The sequence below is a fragment of the Thamnophis sirtalis genome, unplaced genomic scaffold, assembly GCF_051295495.1.
Source record: "Thamnophis sirtalis isolate CommonGarterSnake01/CBP01778 unplaced genomic scaffold, rThaSir2_p1.2 scaffold_1, whole genome shotgun sequence".
Taxonomy (NCBI): Eukaryota; Metazoa; Chordata; class Lepidosauria; order Squamata; family Natricidae; genus Thamnophis; species Thamnophis sirtalis.
Window position 1 is genome coordinate 77941230 of NW_028261381.1, and position 18847 is coordinate 77960076.

At 38.5% G+C, this 18847-nt stretch overlaps 1 protein-coding gene and 1 long non-coding RNA gene across 2 annotated transcripts in view; one reads left to right on the forward strand and one right to left on the reverse strand.

The window, feature by feature from the left end:
- TRPM5 (transient receptor potential cation channel subfamily M member 5) overlaps positions 1 to 9531 on the reverse strand; it is a 57381-nt gene extending 47850 nt beyond the window's left edge. The window contains exon 1 of the mRNA XM_014058124.2: positions 9427 to 9531. Coding sequence (XP_013913599.2) covers positions 9427 to 9453 — 27 coding nt within the window. The 5' untranslated portion in view covers positions 9454 to 9531. The remainder of the gene's footprint in view (positions 1 to 9426) is intronic.
- Positions 1 to 18847, forward strand: part of LOC148049575 (uncharacterized) — a 97245-nt gene that overhangs the window by 42570 nt on the left and 35828 nt on the right. The gene's annotated exons all lie outside the window — the stretch shown is intronic.

Genomic DNA, 18847 nt, shown 5'->3' on the forward strand with positions numbered 1-18847 from the left:
TACACGGTATAACACCTCTTTATTTGGGCAACATATGCTTATAAAATGGTTAAGAATTACAATGTTATTTTGAAAAAAACTGAAGATCTGAACAGAAGAACGAAAAGGAAGCCAAAATTATGAGGACGACTCCCAGCCACATCGTTGTTTTAAGTAAATTGCAGATAAATTAACCAAGAAGGCTAGAAGAAGCCAAAGAAGATGACTAATTCTTATGATGAGGATTTATTATATAAACACATATAAATAGTGTGGCCATCTATTGAGACTCTGAAATTTCAACCCTGAGGCAATGGATTTCACTGTCTTCTGGAGAGCTTTTAAATTATACCTTTGAATTATTTATGTGTCCAATAAACTAAACACCTTAAGATTCCAATGATTGCCTTCCAAATGAGTAAGCACCCTGGACTTTTTTATTGCTCTGAAAAGTAGAAAGGGTGGAACTGCATTTCAAGCCAGAGGTAGTTATATTCTAACATGTTTGGGTAGGGTAAGGTATTGTACTGAATTTTAATTAAAGGTAAAATAGGAATAACATGGCGTTCTGCACAAATGACAGATGGCACCAAATGATGGTGGATTTCAATCACAAGCTTTATTTAAAAACATACCGGTGGTTCCTTATTTTTATTTTTGTAGATTGCATAAACGTTTTTCCTCTCTAGGGAGAAATAAATCAACAGTGTTTCTGATGTAGGGAACTAGAGACTACACAAATACAGAGATGGCCAAATAACTAGTTAAACATTTCTGAAAGATGTAAGTAAAGTGACACTAGCATTCTTGGCAGGCAGGTTTATAAGTTGGCCTTTGAAGGAGCTTTTTGTTGTTTTTGTCCTTGTGTTGCTTTTCTCCTAAACCGATAGCTGTTGAGAGCTTGCCATAATCCTTGCCTATATTTAACCCATGCTCTGACGAGCCTTTGGTGATAATCATATGATTCAAAATAAAGCAAATCACAAATGAACACTTAAGATACAAGCAAAATCAGGGCCAAAAAAGTGAAGCAAGATTTTCCACTAAGTCAATATGTTAACATTTACTAAGCAATGTTAATGTTAGCATGTTGACTTAAGAGAAAGGAAAAACCGCTCCCCTCTGAACCTGAATCTATGTTGATTGATGTATCCGAAGCAAAGACTTTAGCCCTATAAATTATATGTATGGTACAGTTCACAATATAGAACTTATGTTTTTTCTACTAAAAAAAAACAACCATAGCTTTGTGAGAAGATGTAGCTCACAGGAGCAATCTCAATATTAACATTGCTGTTTCCACTTTTCATTTGTGTACTGCAGTATTCAAGAACAGATAATAGGTGGCAGCATTGAACAGCACCTGATCAGGTGCTGATAATGTTGATAAATGGAAAGTAAATTACTTTCTATTTAACTTATTTTTAAAAAATGTTTTTCCTGGTAGCTGCATTTATATTTATTTCCCCTTTCCTTGAGTCAGCAAGAAAATGATGGCAAAGTAAATTGTACTGCCTTGATTACTAAATCCTATTCTGCCTCAGTTAACAAGATAAGGGAATGTTGTTGTTCTTAACAGTTTTAATATAGAAGAAGTTAAAGAAAGTGATTGCTGTGTTCCAGGGGTGGGTTCCTGCCAGTTCTAACCTAAGAGGTTCCACAAATCTACAGTGCCGTTTAGAACCGGTTCCAGCTCCCCCCTCCCCCGCCCATCCCCACATCATCAAGATGAAGAGCGAGAGGAGGAACTCTGGGAGTTGAAGTCCACAAGTCTTAAAGCTGTCAAGTTTGAACAACCCAGAGTTTTTTTTCTAAAGGTTTAGGGGTGCGAGGGTCTTGTAACTTGACAGCTTTAAGACTTGAGTGCTTCAAATGCCAGAGTTTCTGAGCTAACATTTTGGTTGCTAAGCAAGAACGTTGTTAAATGAGTTTCACCACATTTTACAAGTTGGCCACACCCACCTAGTCACATGGCCAGCAAGCCACTCCCACCCATCACTTGGTTGGCAAGCCACTCCCACCCAGTCACATGGCCTGCAAGCCACTCCCACAAAGCAGGCCACACCTACAGAAGAGGTTCTAAAAAATTTTGAAACCCACCACTGCTGTGTTCCCATGGCTTTGAATGCCCTTCTACTACATCTTCGCAATAAGTGGGGAAAATATCAACTCTCTTTAAAGTAGAATGCAGCAAGACTGGTAGTATATTGATGGATGGCTACGTAGGTGCCTATACAATTTGAATATCTGGAAGTTCTCCTTGTTATCTAAAAATGTAGCTGGGGACAGGATGGCCACATTTTTTCTCTATCCTTCCACCTTGTTTCACTAACTTCTAACTATCATGCCTCATAAAGTGTACTTGAAAACTGTAAAGCTTTCAAATATTTTCAAAAATGTCTGCTGCCTAAGTCTATGAATTTTAGTTCCTAGGAAAGTATTGTATTTCAGTTGCAGATAAGACTTGAAAAGCTTTTTTTGGGGTGCCAGGTTGCTGGAAATTACTGTGGGCTCTTTCTTATTCTCACAATCGGAAGAACTTCAGATGAGCAACCTTTGATGAGGGTGGGTGAGTAGAATTAATGATTGCCTGAATATGTGCAGAATTCAAACTTTAATATAGTTAATCTTTCCTAAGTTATCAGAGGTGACTACTTTAAGAAACAATATGTCCAAAGAGCTTTCATTTTCATTGGATATGTGGAATCTTGTTATGGATGGGCTGTTAAAGAAGCAAACTGGTAACCAAGTCAAGTGTGCAGAAAGTTAGAGATTCACAGAATTAGAAACTCATAGAAGGATACATCTTCCTGAGGAATTTTAAGTCTGAGTTTCCACAGCCAAATCTAGCAAGGTTGCATCACTATCTGGGCCATTTTGACTCGCCAACCACCTATGGGGGCATCACTGAGTCAAATGGGCAGTGAACTGTTGGAAACTTCAAGCAGGGAGCTGGGAAACCTATGGCTGAAAACCTCCTGCAAGAGATAGATGAAGTTGGCTGATAGGACTTCTAACAATCAGCAACTCTCTGAGCTCATAGGGAAGTTTTAGGATTCCCCCCTCCCCCCAAGATTTGTTTCCTCTGCAGACCCATCTCACTTTTGAACCTGAGCTTTTTTGCTATTGTTACTGTTGGTTTCTCTTATCACAACAAATGTGGTTCTTTTCTGCTTTCAGAGACTTATCTTTCTGATGGCGAACAAAATTCTGAGCTCTTTTCCGTAATTACATTTTTGGGAGGTAAAGGTTCCCTTCGCACATATATGCTACTCATTCCTGACACTAGGGGGGTGCGCATCTCCATTACAAAGCCGAAGAGCCTGCGCTGTTCAAAAACATCTCCGTAGTTATGTGGCCGGTATGAATAAACGCCAAAGGCGCACGGAACACTGTGACCTTCCTACCAAAGGTGGTCCCTATTTTTCTACTTGCATTTTTACATGCTTTCAAACTGCTAGGTTGGCATATAGATAGAGAAGAATAAAAGGCTATATACAATTGAATAAAAACATCTAAAACTTCAGTCACCCTACATGCCACAAAAATCAATCAATCAAACGTAATTTGCGGTGTTTTCTACATTCTCCTGGATGGGGCCCTTAGCCTGGGAAAGATATTAATGGTGTCCCTCTGATCATGCCAATCAATCAAGCTGTGGCAATGAACTTCAGTTAGTGCAATGTCAATATATCTATATAATATAAATCTAAAATATATCTTTTTCTACAGTATAGATAATCAGCTTTTACTGTAAGCGGACTATAAAAGGACTCAGATTTCAACAATTTCCCCCCATTTTAAAAACGAAGCAGCGGAACAAGGTTTGTTATCTCAATGTGCGCAGTGTTTCTTCTTTATGCAAAAGAGTATTTCATTTGTATATATACTTCCTCTTCAGACTTGCTTATGAAATATTTCTCTATAGCACTCCAATGTCATTGTAGTTATCTCCCTCTTCCTGGTTCTCACATCCATTTTTCCAACATCCCAAGTGAAAGTATTTTTATGGAAGTTAATGACCTCTAGGGAAAATACATGCTATCGTTATTATTCATTAGTTTGGCCTTATAGCATGGGCTGTTGTTGTTTTTTATTCAAAAAAGTCAGTGTGTGCTTTAAAAAGAGCCTTCCTTGCAGAACTCACATGCACAGTTAAAATATTATAAGGAAAGGCGTTCTTTCACATATTTGGGTCCCAGGTTCTTATTGGTTTTAAAACTAAAAATTAGCCTACTGAACTGGGTTGAGAGGCAAATGTATAAGAACAGGTAGTCCTTGGGTTACAGCCATTCATTTAATGACCATTCAAAGTTACAACAACATTGAAAAGGTGACTTAGGAACATTTTTCACACTTATGATTACCAGGTCACGTGATCAAAATTTGGGTGCTTGGCAACTGGTTCACCTTTATGACCTTTGCAGGATGATGGGATCACCTTTTGAAACCTTCTACAAGCAAAATCAATGGGGAAGCCAGATTCACTTAACAGCTGTGTTACTACCTTAACAACTGCACCAATTCACTTAACGACTATGCCAAGAAAGTTTGTAAAATTGGGCAAAACTCTGTTAACAACTGTCTTGCTTGTCCACAGAAATTTGGGGCCCACTGTGGTCATAAGTCAAGAAACACCTGTAGTATAACACTTTTTTTTTTGCAATGCTATTTAGAAGCAGTCATTGTTGTGAAATCAGCCAAGACTATAAAGAGTTCTGCAAACCACAATATCTCCCTGGATCCACAATGACAAAGCAGTTCTTCCAGGAAACATTCAGCTTTGTGCTTGTTAGCAGTAAGGCTCTCAATCTAAAGTTGAGTTTCCCTTGAACTGAATCTGACTTGATGGACATGTTCTCTGCAGCGGTGGTATTCAGCAGGTTCTGACCAGTTCTGGAGAACCGGTAGTGGAAATTTTGAGTGGTTCGGAGAACCGGTAAATACCACCTCTGACTAGCCCCGCTCCCATCTATTCTCTGTCTGTCAAGTCCCAGCTGATCAGGAGAAAAAGGGAATTTGCAGTAACCTTTCCCTGGAGTGGGGAGGGAATGGAGATTTTACAGTATCCTTCCCCTGCGATGCCCACCAAGCCACGCCAAACCCATCAAGCCACATCCACAGAACCAACAGTAAAAAAAATGTGACTCCCACCATCGTTTCCCTGGGTGACAATCTGTGATGAGCTTTTCTAAGGTATTTTCACAAACTCTTCAGTAACTGAATTACAGAGGAAAGGAATGCCGCAGCATTGGGGGCGCTCACAAACATACAACCCCTGTGTATATAAAGCAAATGTTAAATCATCAAAAAGGAAAGGCTGGGCCAAGATCCAATAAGAGAAAAATGGGATGCTGCTGAGAAGAACAAGGAAGAAGGTGAGGGAAGGAACTTGAATAAGACCAAATGTGGAAGAATTTAAAAATTCAGAGGCTGCGGCTGATAACTGAAAAACTGGAATAAACAGGTCTGAGAAGGAAAAATATATGCAAGTGAAATCTGAAGGGAAGTATAATAGAAAAAAAACACTAGTTCTTGAGAGGAAAAAAGAGGGAAAGATAATGTTAAAATCTCCAAACCAGGCATGTTTGCATAAGGCCACAGACATTAATTTTCACCGATTATATAAATGTCTCTAGTTCTGTATTCTGTAATTGTCCAACTTCTACATCCTCTCTATTTTCAGTTTCCTCACTCTTTTGACATTTAATCAGGTGATCCACACTTCCATATACTTCTTTTGTGCGGTAGAGTTCAGGATCTAAGGCACATTGTTGTGCTAAAGCAACAATAGTCAAATAGCAACCTTTTGTATAAAGCATTGAGTTGCTGCTCTTAGAAACGACGAGGCCAAGTGGGTTTACAGTATTTGCATTGGGATATTTTTACTCCACACCTAGGTAAGCAAACATAAAATATTTTTAAAAGAGAATCATGCCCACATTTTTCCCTAGTGAAATAGATAGCTAAGGCTATCTGTGAGGGCTTGGCTGGTCTTGGTGCTTGCTCTCCTCAATTCTTCAAGAGCATCAGAAAATATTCTGCTTGTCCATCACCACCGAGAGAGCCCAGCCAAATGATGGCCCACTGACTGCTTGCAGAATTTTAAGTGAGAATGAATAGTCTTCTCTCAAGATCCAGAGTATAGACTTTCCAAAAAAGGGCAAGGGAATGTAGTAAACATTAGTTTGGAAAATAGCTGCTCTTCACATGGAGCTTTTGAAATGTGATGGGAGAATGGGGTTCAGGCTTGGTACCTGTACTGGAATGCCAGAGGGATTCTTGTTTCATTTAGGGTTTAGGAGCTAACTGTCATTGACCTCCCATTCTGCAAGCTGCAATCAAACAATTTGGGCCAAATTAATTCCTTCATGGACAACTAACAAAACATGGGATTGTTCAGGCTGAGAGTTCTGAAAAGGGCAACATTTAAGGCTGATTTCATTTTTCACCTATCTTGGATATTTGTTAGAAAGTTTGAAAAAACATTGAAAAAACAAGGTTGGCTAAATTTAAAATCCCATATTTTTCCAATTAGAAATTAGTTTTATATCCTGTGCCCAGAACAATTTGAAAGAGTAATTCTGTAATACTTCTCTGTTACTCTAATAAAGAGACCTAGCTGGTTTCAGCCCATATGAACTTTTGGTACTGATTTTCAAAAGCTAGTCCATTCAAAATGGAAGCCTTAAAGACCATAAAGAACATAGAATAAATTTAAAGGAACTAAATAAAACAAGGAAGCTTTGAGATAGGTTAAAGTAGTAGAATCGCTTAAAGCAGGAAGAAAAGTTAGGTCTCTCCTGAACGCCAGCTGGAAATTAAATGAAAATAATTGGCTTTATTAACATTTTTATTTACTATTTACCTGATTGGTACTGCCAAATGGCCTATTTCAAAATTATAATGAGCAAATCACATGAAGACTGATTGAGGTCATGGTTGGGTCTGCTTAGGTTGAGTCATGTTCTCACATGTAGGCTGTGTAAGTTGTTCTGTTTTCCAGTTGATGCCAGCTTGTTAGACTAGTTTACAACAGTTAGTAGGTTATTGCATTTAATTCCATGGCGCAATTACATTGCCCCATATTTATTGAGGTTATTTGTGTTTGCTTTCTATTCATTTGCATTATTTTCTATTAAATGAACTTTAACTATCCAGGACAATATAAACCACTATGAACCACTTTTTAAAATAACCCAACTACAAATGTTCTTTCAAACAATTATTTAAATTGTGTAAAAGTTCATTTATTAAGAATGACAAATAGGAGAATAAAAAACAAGAGATTTTAAATAGAAATTGCTTGTTATAATGCTTGTTGTTATGTCTTGTATTTAATCACATTATATTAACTTAATATTGAAAACTGGAAACTTAAATTTGACTTTCTTGAAGCATCTCAAACAATCTGAAGGCCTTAGTTTAAATTATATCTCATACCTCACTACCCATATATCTTACTTCATTTTCCAGTCACTGTTCCAACTTCGGTTTTTAATGTAGCTTATTAAAACATTAATATCTTATCTATCTGGTGTAAATGCATTACTCTGAATGTTGCATGACATTTGAACATTACAGCTTCATCAAAATTACAATGTAAACCCATTAAGGATTCTGGATAGTGGTTACCAAACAAGCAACAAAAAAACCCCTGTTAATTATGTAGTATTTCTCATGATAGATTTGTTTCAGCACCATTGGTCTAAACCTGTGTTTTTAAATTTTTTCCTTGATACTAGAAAATATCCAAAGAGGAACAAACTGAGAGAATGTGGCTGTATTCTCATAACATTCTAAGCCAATGGATTTAGTTAATATGACTATACACATGCTGCCATTTTATCCCTTGTCCTACATAATTTTTTTAATCAGAATGGGTGGTTTTTCTAAGTCTGATGTCTACATCTGAGAGGCTACTATTTTTAGTTAGCATGTACCTATTTTTTCAGATAAACTTGTCATACAGGTGATTCACAATAGCAGGTTTGGAAATTGCAATCTCAAAGCCTGCTACAAAAACAAGATAGAAATGCTTACAGAAATGTGCTGAATAGATTTAGTAGCTGCCACTGCTATAAATGTTCACTAATTTTAAGATAGTTGACTGTTGTAGTAAACTTTAGTTGACTGATGTCCATAAAACATCAGCCTGATAGTCAGACTGGATTTGACATTTTTATCCAGCTATTGAGTCCTTTCCAAAGACCTGGTATTAAAGGTATTATCTCAGGATGTCAGCTGTCCCAGGTAAAGCAAAGGATCTTTGTTTTGAATTCAATTCAAAGTACAGCAGAACCATAAGAGGTGGTATGTTGAAATCCAGATGTATCCACTAAGTATCCAAAGCAATTGGGGAGGACCCAAATCAGAAATTAACAAATTTATTTCAGAAAAGCATTTGGAGACAAAACATGAATGGACATTAAGTAACTGGCCATATTTACTAGTCCAGGTCACTGTTTTTAGAGATTGGTCAGGTATCCACTGAGACTTCAGCATTATTATATAATGCCATTGGATAAGAATTAGGTATAAAAATTTAATAAACAACAAACAAATAAATAAAATTAGTCCCTCACCATCACAGATAATACTGAAGTACAGGTCATGTATCATTTATAGAGTAATGCCTGTGACACTGCTGCTTTCATTACATAATTCCACACTTAAAGCGCTATCACAAAAGTTTGACTGTATTCCATGTCTAGTATCTTTTATTAATTGTGACTGCACAATAGCATTAAATATTGCTACATTTGTGTAGCAAAATGCAACAATTTAGTGATTGATTGATTGATTGATTATATGCGATCAACTCATTTTAGGCTCTTCGCAAACACATAGCTAGAATAGAAATAGAGATGTTATGAATAGTTGTAAAAGGGATAACTATGAAGCTTAGGTTGGTAAATTCATTAAAATTGTTAACATGATGAGATGTTCATCATGTTTCTTAAATATAAGAATAAGAATCTATATACATCTGCGAGGTTTTGTTACTTTTATTGTAATGATGAAAGCAGAGTCATGGCCTCGCTATATGTTATGTGCCTTCAGGCTGTGCATGAAATGTTGTGATGCATATAGAAAAAAATGCAACTTTTGTTGTGACCCACAATGCTGCTTTAGTCAGTCCTTGCCCCTTCCCCAAAAGGCTATTGCTAAAAAAAAAATCAAATTAAATTCTGTATATTTAAACTAGAGAGCCAGTAGTGGTTAAAGTATCAAGCTAGAAGCCAGGAGACCACGGGTTCTAGTCCTGCCTTAGAAACAGAGTCAGCGGGATGATCTTAAGTCGGTCACTTCCTCTCAGCCCTAGGAAGGAAGCAAAGGCAAAGCACTTCTGTAAAACCTTACTAAGAAAATTGCAGGAATGTGAATAGGCACTTGCCTGGAGTCAATACTAACTTGAAGACAGAAAAAAATATTTAATTGTCTTACCTGATGACCCTCTTTTTCAGTAGCCATGATTTGCAATGCTGCAGTTGCACAGGATAATTAAACCATGATTGTTTTCTCCTTTTTCTCTTATGAAGGAGGCTGTTCTTGCTTCACTCAAATTTGCTTTGCTTCTGGATCTTGCAGCAGGGATGGTGATAGAAATAGCCAGCCCCTTGTCCCTATGGTAAAGGAATATAATCAAATAACTGGTTTCACAGAGAACAAATGAATGAACATGCAAAAAATAGGCAAATCTTTCTTTCTGGTAACCAAAAGCACTTATGGGGCAAACAACTATCAGTAGCTGTTTCACTGCCATTATCAAAAGCAGTTGAATTGTTAGTGCTTTGAAGAGCAGTAACTTGAGTTCTTACAGCCATGGGCAACCCTCGAAGCTTTGAGGTCAATGCTCAAAATCCTCCAAAAGTTGCTTCTGAATTGTAATTTTAAATGCGACAAAAGGTCAAAGATATTTTATTCATGGTGAAATGTACTAAGGCAGTGATGGCTAACCTTTTTGTTGTTGGGTGCCAAAAATGTGAGCACACGCATGTGATAGCACACGTGTGTGCTGGCACCCATAATGCATAGCATGCCCCACATGTGCATGTGCGCACAACCCCCCCTCCCATCATGCGCCGCATTGTTCGCCTCCAAGCTGAGCTTAGTATTTCCTCTGGAAGGTTGGGGGAGGCTATTTCCTCCCTCCCCAGACTCCAGGAGAGCCTCCGGAGCCTGGGGAGGGTGAAAATGGCCTCTCCTCCCCCCCCCCCCCGAGGCCTTCTAGAAGCCAGAAATGGATCTTTTCTGAATTTCCAGTAGGCCCATTGGCGCCGTGTTTTGCCCTCCTTTGGCTCCGGAGGCTTTCCTGATGCCTGGAGAGGGCCAAAACAGCGTTCCCATGCCCTCTGGAAGGCCAAAAATCAGCTGACTGGCATGTTCCTTCTCATTGGAGCTGACGGCTTGTGTGCCAGCAGGTATGGCTCCGCGTGCCACCTGTGTCACATGTGCCATAGGTTTGCCATCACTGGATTAAGGAGACTGATTTTCTAAGAAGCAGCAGGAGATCAAAAGAACAGGTTATGGAATTTGAGAGTTGTTTCCCAAATAGCCAGATAGCTGAAACTCCAGTGCAGAGGTATATGAGATTTAAGGGCCCAGATATGGGTCTCCCAGGCTGGTGCGGGTCGGGATCACACCTATACATACATGCCTCTCCCCTGATTTAGCTCCTTTCTTTATTCTTTCTGAAATAGAAACGTTGCCTACCCTGCTGCTAATACAGTGGTCCACAGGAGAGGATGCAGAAAATATAGCTTTCTACTGTACCTGCTTTGCTTATTTTTCCTTTCCATTGTCACTGTTTCTGAACCAATCTGGAATCACCATGGAAGCCATTCTCTGCAATCATATGGATATATGGAATATTGGTAATCCTCATTTAGTAACCACAGTTGGAACCAGCAACGTGGTCATTGAGCAAAGTGGTGGCTAAGTGAAGTCACGACCATTCTTATGATCTCACTTTAGCTTTCCTTTGATTTATAGATCTGTGAAGATGAGGAATGCGAGGAGTGTTTGCAAAGATATTTTTTCATTACCATTGTGGATAGTCACTAAACAAGTCAGCTGCTAAACAAGGACTACCCGCACGACATCAATAGGATGATTGCTTCCACCTCCATAAAAACTTCTTGACGCTTCTATCATTTGGGCTAAACTATTATTTTCACCTCTTCTTTGCATTATGTTATTGAGCAAAAGTGTTCCTTCCTAGATTTGGGAAAATGAATGAAAGGAACAGATACACACCAAATTTGCCATTATGGACATAAAAACAACATGAGACATGACATCCTTCGTTGCCAACAATCCTATATCCTTTGTAATGGAAATATCACACTTGTTGCCAAACTGCCTTTTTTTTTTGCAGGGAAAGTTCTGCCTAAATATGTATATACATTTTTTGTGTATGCAGAAGGGATTAATTTAATCATAACCAGCGTCAAACTGTATTCAGAAATCATATACAGCCAAAATATCTCTATTTTATCTTGAATTACCTTATATTGACTAGGCCTTAAAGAAAAGCATAGAGAAGGATATTTTTTTATAAAATTACGTTATAGTTGTTTATGATATGATATATGTTCACTCCTTTTATACCTACAGTGATATGTTTATTTTGGCATGTTATGTTTTTAGTTGTGCCTATAAACATGAATATTTTACAAAAAATAATTCTTTTGTGTCTTTAGGTAAAAGATTTGTAGAAAAATAGATTTTTAGAAATATGAAAAACAGAACTTTTTAAACTGTTACAAACATTTGGGTATGTGTGCTTGCAAGGCAGTGTTGATTCCTGGCAACTGCCTGGACTGGTCCCTGCAGTTTTCCTGACAAGAATGTCAATAACCTTCTTACTTTCTCAGTCACTAATATTTTTTTTTGTTATATAAGATATTAAACTTTTTCTACAGCTTCCCATTTTTCCCCAGGGAAAGAGTTTATTTATATATTTAGTATTTATTTATCAAATCTAGATAACTGTCTATCTTATTGTCTAGGTGAGTTCCTTTATGAGTCACTCTAGGGCCGGGATGTCCAACCTTGGCAGCTGTTAATATTTGTGCACTTCAACTTCTAACCATGTTGGCTGGAGAATTCTGAAAGTTGAAATCCACAAGTTTTAAAGTTGCCAAGGTTGTGCATCCCTGGTGTAGGATATTTTATTCTACACACCTCTTGGAACTGCAAAAGGTATAAATATAACCTCTTTATAGGAGGAGGGGTTTGGGGGGTGTTGGCTACTGTTGCAATATAATTCATTTCTTGCTGTGTTTTTCTATGTCTGTAGTAAATATCTCTGTAAATTACCATTTCATCTCTCTACATATTCTGCATATATATATGGTTTCTGTGCACCAGTTGCGTCCCTACCTGAACCAGGAGGCTCTCACAACAGTCACTCGTGCCCTTGTGACCTCTAGGCTGGAATATTGCAATGTGCTCTACATGGGGCTGCCCTTGAAGAGCATTCGGCGACTCCAGCTAGTCCAGAATGCAGCCGCGCGAGCGATTGTGGGTGCACCTCGGTTCACCCACGTAACACCTATCCTCTGCAAGCTGCACTGGCTACCTGTTGATCTCCGGGTGCGCTTCAAGGTGCTACTTATCACCTATAAAGCCCTTCATGGTAGTGGGCCTGGGTACTTGAGAGACCGCCTACTGCCAATTACCTCCACTAGACCGATTCGATCGCATCGATTAGGCCTCCTCCGAATTCCATCTTCTAGCCAGTGCAAACTGGCAACTACCTGGAGGAGAGCCTTCTCGGTGGCTGCTCCGTCCCTTTGGAACGAACTCCCCGTGGAGATTCGGACCCTCACCACCCTCCAGTCCTTCCGTGCCGCTTTAAAGATCTGGCTGTCCCGGCTGGCCTGGGGTTAAGATTGTAGCCCCACTCGAATTGTGCGATTGTTGTTGTGTTTTCTTTTAACATGCTGTATTGTCTATTGTTTGTTTTCTCCCCCACCCTCTTTTGAATTGTGAGCCGCCCTGAGTCCCCCCAGGGAAAAGGGCGGCATACAAATAAAGGCAAAACAAACAAACAAATCTTACATGTAATAACCAAAATTAACAAATATGAAAGGCAGATGTTTCTGATTAGTAATTAATTCTAAACTTCATGCACAAACTAGCAAAACTATATATAAATTGTTAGGATAAAACTTTGTAAACATTCTCTGAAGCTAATGTCATAAATGAGTGAAGCATTTTGTTTACTTTTTATGTAAAACAATAGATTGTACTCTGTGAAACCACACATTTTTATCTTTCTACTTTAGCCACTAGAGGGATCCCCAAGAATGTTATTTAGCAACATATGCAAAAAAAAAAAGCCCACTATGTTCAAAATTCACCACTTGAACAATGATGAACCACTACACATGATGAACTTCAAACCATTACAAAATTACATATATCCTAACTGAGACAGTGAATTCTCCCTATTTCTTTAATGAAACTGTTAGATCGGGTAAAGGATAGGCACACACAGGATACAGTAACAACAGCTCTTTATTGCAAATGGGAAACATCCGGCGAGGCTGAGTCGGACAGCAGCCCTTTTAAAGGGGCTGTCAGATCTTTCGACCAATAGGATTCAACCTCTGTTCCCGCCGGAGCAGAGGACTTAGGTGGAAACCACTGTCCCTAGGGTGAATATCTAACAGAAACTATCTTTGAATATTAAAGATAGCAAAGATATCCGTTTTTAATCAACACTAAATAGTTATTGCTTTCTCAAATGCAGAATGTTTTGGAATTAGGACAATATCATCAATCAATTTTTCATCTCTGTGTTGATTTATATTTCCTGTTTTGCCCTTCAGTATTGATAAAATCTTATATCCAAAATGGTTTTGCCTAATGAGAGATAAATTTTTCACATGCAGTTTCTGCAAATTTGTATTAACCCACAAGTCATTTATTTAAATGTTGCATAGATACTTTTGCACTGAATGCATCTTTATTGTAATTATAGATCTTACTGGTGGGCAAAAAGGAGAACAAGCTCTTTCTTTAAAAATGAAATCTAATTCACTAAATATAGCCGTGCTTATTAGATAAAAGGAACAACTAATACATGTTCGTTAATATAAACATACTGTTTAAGGGCAGGATTTTAATTCCTATAAATCTAACCTCTGATCCATGAGCACTGGTTGAAGCTTGTAATTTATATGACAGCTATTTTGAGAGTACTAACTTTGATTAGGAAATGATTTTGAAAAGGTTGCTGAATTATAGAACTTTATTTCATTTCATTTTTAGTGCCAACACTGCCTTCACTCCTGGAGACTGGCTGGATATCTCCCTCAAGTTTCCTTGGCAAGATTTCGGAAATGGTTCACCATTGTCTCTTTCCTAGGCCTGAGAGAGAGTGACTGGTTCCAAGTCACTCAGTTGGCTTTGTGTCCAAGGCAGGACTATTACTAATGGTCTTTCCAAATTTCTAGCTTGATGCCTTAACCACTACATGAAATTGGCTCTTTTATGCCTAACACTAAATATTGATACAGATATTCTTGGCTTATACATCAACATTTGTTGTTGTTAGTTGCAGAGTCATGTCCGAGCCATCATGACTCCATGTTTTCTACCTTCCTCTGGAGTCCATTTAAGCTCACGGCTACTGCTTCGGTGACTCCATCCAGCCACCTCATTCTCTGTCGTCCCCTTCTTTTACCCTCAATCTTTCCCAGCATTAGGCTCCAATGACTCCTTCCTTCTCATTAGGTGGCCAAAGTGTTTAAGTTTCATCTTCAGGATCTGGCCTTCTAAAGAGCAGTCAGGGTTGATCTCCTCTAGGACTGACCGGTTTGATCGTCTTGCAGTCCAAGGGACCTGCAGGAGTCTTCTTCAGCACCATAGTTCAAGGGCCTCAATTCCTTGGCACTCAGCCTTTAGGAAACCAATTATAATTCAGTATCCTGGTCCTCAAACTGATAAAAAGTATTTGAGATTTCAATCAGGGGTGAAATATAGCAGGTTCTGACATGTTCTGGAGAACGGGTAGTGGAAATTTTGAGTAGTTCAGAGAACTGGCAAATACCACCTCTAGCTGGCCCCAGAGTGAGGTGGGAATGGACATTTTGCAATAGCCTTCTCCCAGGAGTGGGGAGGGAATGGGGATTTTGCAGTATCCATCCTCTGCTATGCCCACCAAGACATGCCCACAGAACCGGTAGTAAAAAAAAAATGAATTTCACCACTGATTTCAATCCATATTAAATGCTTGTGTTGCTTTTCTTCCAGGCATTCAAAGTTATCCACTGTTAATTTATACCATTCTAATAATGATTTGAGGTACTCTTCTTAAACAACATGTGTTATTAAAAGGAAGAAGTCGTATCAAGTGTATTTTCCCAGGCCAGAAATTCTAAAAATTAAATGGCCAAAACTAATTATACTACTCTATAGTTTCATCCAGTGGTGCACTAACTCTGGCTAATGGTCTTCTAGGTAGTGGGGGAGTAAGGAGCTATTGAACTGGTTGTATTTTACCTATCAATATATGATAAATTCTTGAGAGCCCACCTGTGCATTCTGCTGAATTGGGATCCTGGACTTTTTTATACAGAAAAAGGATGGACATGGACCATGTTTTGATCTTTGAATTATAGCAAGTAATAATAGCAGTCAGTGCAGAATAAATTTGCCAGACAGCCAATTAGGCTACATGATATCTGTGTTCAGACTCTACATGTAAATGAACAAACACAGATCCTGTATTTACCAACATACTTAGACCCAAAGAAATACATCATAACTTAGCGTAACAGGTTGGTTAACATGATGTGCTAGGACACTACCTGGATTCCCAAAATAGTCTAACCCAACATATTTTTGCTGAACTTAGAATGTAGCAGGTCATAGCTTCAATTATGCAGAGGACAAGTATAGTACAGCCCAGGATGCACAGTTTTCAGTCTGAGCCAGCACTTGAAGTAAGGCTAGCAAAGAAGTGGGAGCTTCTCTCTCTACAGGCTTCATATTGTTTTGTGAATATGAACAATGAATACCTGAAAACAATGGAACTAATTAATCTTAAAAGCCAAATATTTTCATCCAAGTGGGTTGCTAGTCTATTTATTCTTTCACAGGACTATTGGACAAATACTGACTCATTGAAAATATTGTATTTGCAAGAACAGAATTTGAGGGGCCTAGCTCTAATTTCAATCCTCCATTTGGATCTCCTTCACCCTCCCCTGCATCCCTTCTCCCTCTGATGGCTGCTGTTTCATCTGCACAGTCTTGCTATGCTTGTGTATTCAAGAACAGACATACCAGCAGTTGCAGCATGAAACTGTGGCAAAGGTGCGGGATTTGGCAGGGTCTTGGCAAATGCCATACTCCTGATGCCAGCCCTGAAACACTATTATGCGCAGAGGGCAAGCTGCAAGAGCAATACCACTTCCTGCAGCTTTAGAAGACAGAAATTAGAGCAAATAGTTCCTGCTTTTTTTTTTTTAAGGAAGGATCCTATTTCTGCCCAACTGCACTCGGGAGGTGGAACTTCTCCCTCCTTCCTTTCTAGACAAACGACTCCTTCTTCTGTTTTCTCTGGAAGCAAATAACATCAAGCAGAGGACATGACTTTCCCACATCAAGCAGACCACTTGCATTAGAGAACGCAGGAAGCCGGACCATGAGATGGCCTGTCACCTTTTAGCACTCTTTCAGAGCAGATGGTGCTTCCCTTTCTGCAGTCCTCAAAGCCACCTTCTGATCATGACAGCTGAACTCCTGATAATACAGTTTCCCACCAGTTAGGCCACAGAGGAAACTTCAGCCATTAAATGGATATATCATAGGTGATGATGATGATGATGATGATGATAATGACAATGATGATGATATCAGCCAAACCATCCATAAGTATGATGCAGTCCTTACCCACTTGCAGCTCCCAGCTTCCCAAATATTCCTAATGTTTCCTTGCCACCAAAATGTTTTCCACCCCATCTTACAATGAAGCTGGCTTCCTTCCAAGGTCATTATCTGAAGGTCATCTCTGAATCTCTTTCTGCTACCCATCATGATCCCACAGCAGATGCTTTTGCTGCCTAGAAGCAGAATTCAATTGTTATTTAACTTCTCATTGCTATATTATGAGCGACGCTTCTTAAACTAACAGACTTAAGCTTCCTTGCTGGAGTTCCCATGTTGTTGGTATTTGTCTGATCCATAAAAACATGTATAATGTCATTAGATTAAAGCCAGTTGGATTTCTAGTTGAAGGTATTCAACTAGCAGAAGATATACTTCTGCTCTATGTTTCTGCAGTTTTATCCCTTCCCTGGTCTGTTTGTTTTTCCCCTTATTCTGTTTGCATTGGGAGGTTCTGGTGGCACAATTTTTCATTTAGTTTTCTATTATCATTTTGATATTTCCTTTGTCCAAGTCTTTATTGATGTTAACAGATTTCATTTCTCTACCTACAAATAAATGTATAAACGCAAACATTCCTTTCTGTGAAACCCAACAAAGAAACTCAATGCATGTGCTTTCAGGAAATCCTAGTGCTTTTGATGTACAACAGACAGCAGCAAAGAAATATACACTCTTACAGTGCATCTTGTATCATATATGAAAATCCATATAGATTATTACTGTCTGTCATATGTAATTTGTCTCCTGATATGATTAAGTATCCTTACTAATCTTTGGCCCTTTGAATAATGGTGTCAGATTATATTAAAATTCTGCTGATTTGAAACTGCATTATTTCTGTACAGAACAAAGATTATTTTCATTATTGGGGTCCATTTGTGTAAATGTCTTATAGAAAGACTTTGATGCACTTCTCTTTTCCAAATGAAAAGAAGAGGATTTTTTTTAAAAAAGGGGGGCAATGGCTAACCATTTCAACATCATGGCAAGAAAACTTTTCATGTCCGTGTAAATCGGCAGGAATTGTGCTCAACCTAAAAAGTGACGACTTCATTTTTTAAAATCACACTCATGTGGAAACTGTAGGTATAATTTATTGTGTTACTTGCTTGTTGATTTCATTGCCATTAGGAAGAATATGTCCTGGGACTTCCTAGAGTTGAGAGGCTTGAGATTGCAAAGAGTTATAGGAAATGCATGCTATGCCTAGCTATGTTGGAACCACCCTTACGAAATAGTACAAATTGTTATTTATTAAATAATGAATTATTTATTGGAGTAAGCCCAAATGGTGCTCCAAAATGAAGGCCGCACCTACGTGGGAGTTTCTGTAATTACTTCCTAACCCAAGAAGCTTAAATTGGCGTTGATTGTCTTTGAAGCAATAGTGTGACAATCCAGATCCTATGCAGGTAGTTTTCTCCATATGTTCTTGCCTACTTTGGATTATGACTGGATGGTTCCTTGTAGTCTGTCTCTTTTATGACCCTACATTGATCCTACTTGGTGTCTTTCTCATATGATCCTGTTTCAATGTATTTCTCTATCCTTAGCTAGATTAGACTAGGCAACAATCCCCATATGGGTTGTCCTCAATTTACAATGGTTCATTTTGTGACCATTCAAAGTTACAACAGCACTGACAAAAAGTGACTTATGAACATTTTTCACAGTTATGACCATTGCAGCATCCCCATGGTCACATGATCAAAAATCAGATGCTTGGCAACTGACTCATAATTATGATACAATTATGTGCCTTAGGGTCCTGTGATTCTCTTTTGTGACCTTCTGATAAGCAGCGTCAACGGGGAAGCCAGATTCACTTAACAACTGGGTTACTAACTTAACACCTGCAATGACTCACTTAATAACTGAGGCTAAAAAAATCATAAAATGTGGAAACTTAACAATTGTTTCATTTAGCAACAGAAATTTTGTACTTAGTTGGTGATTGTAA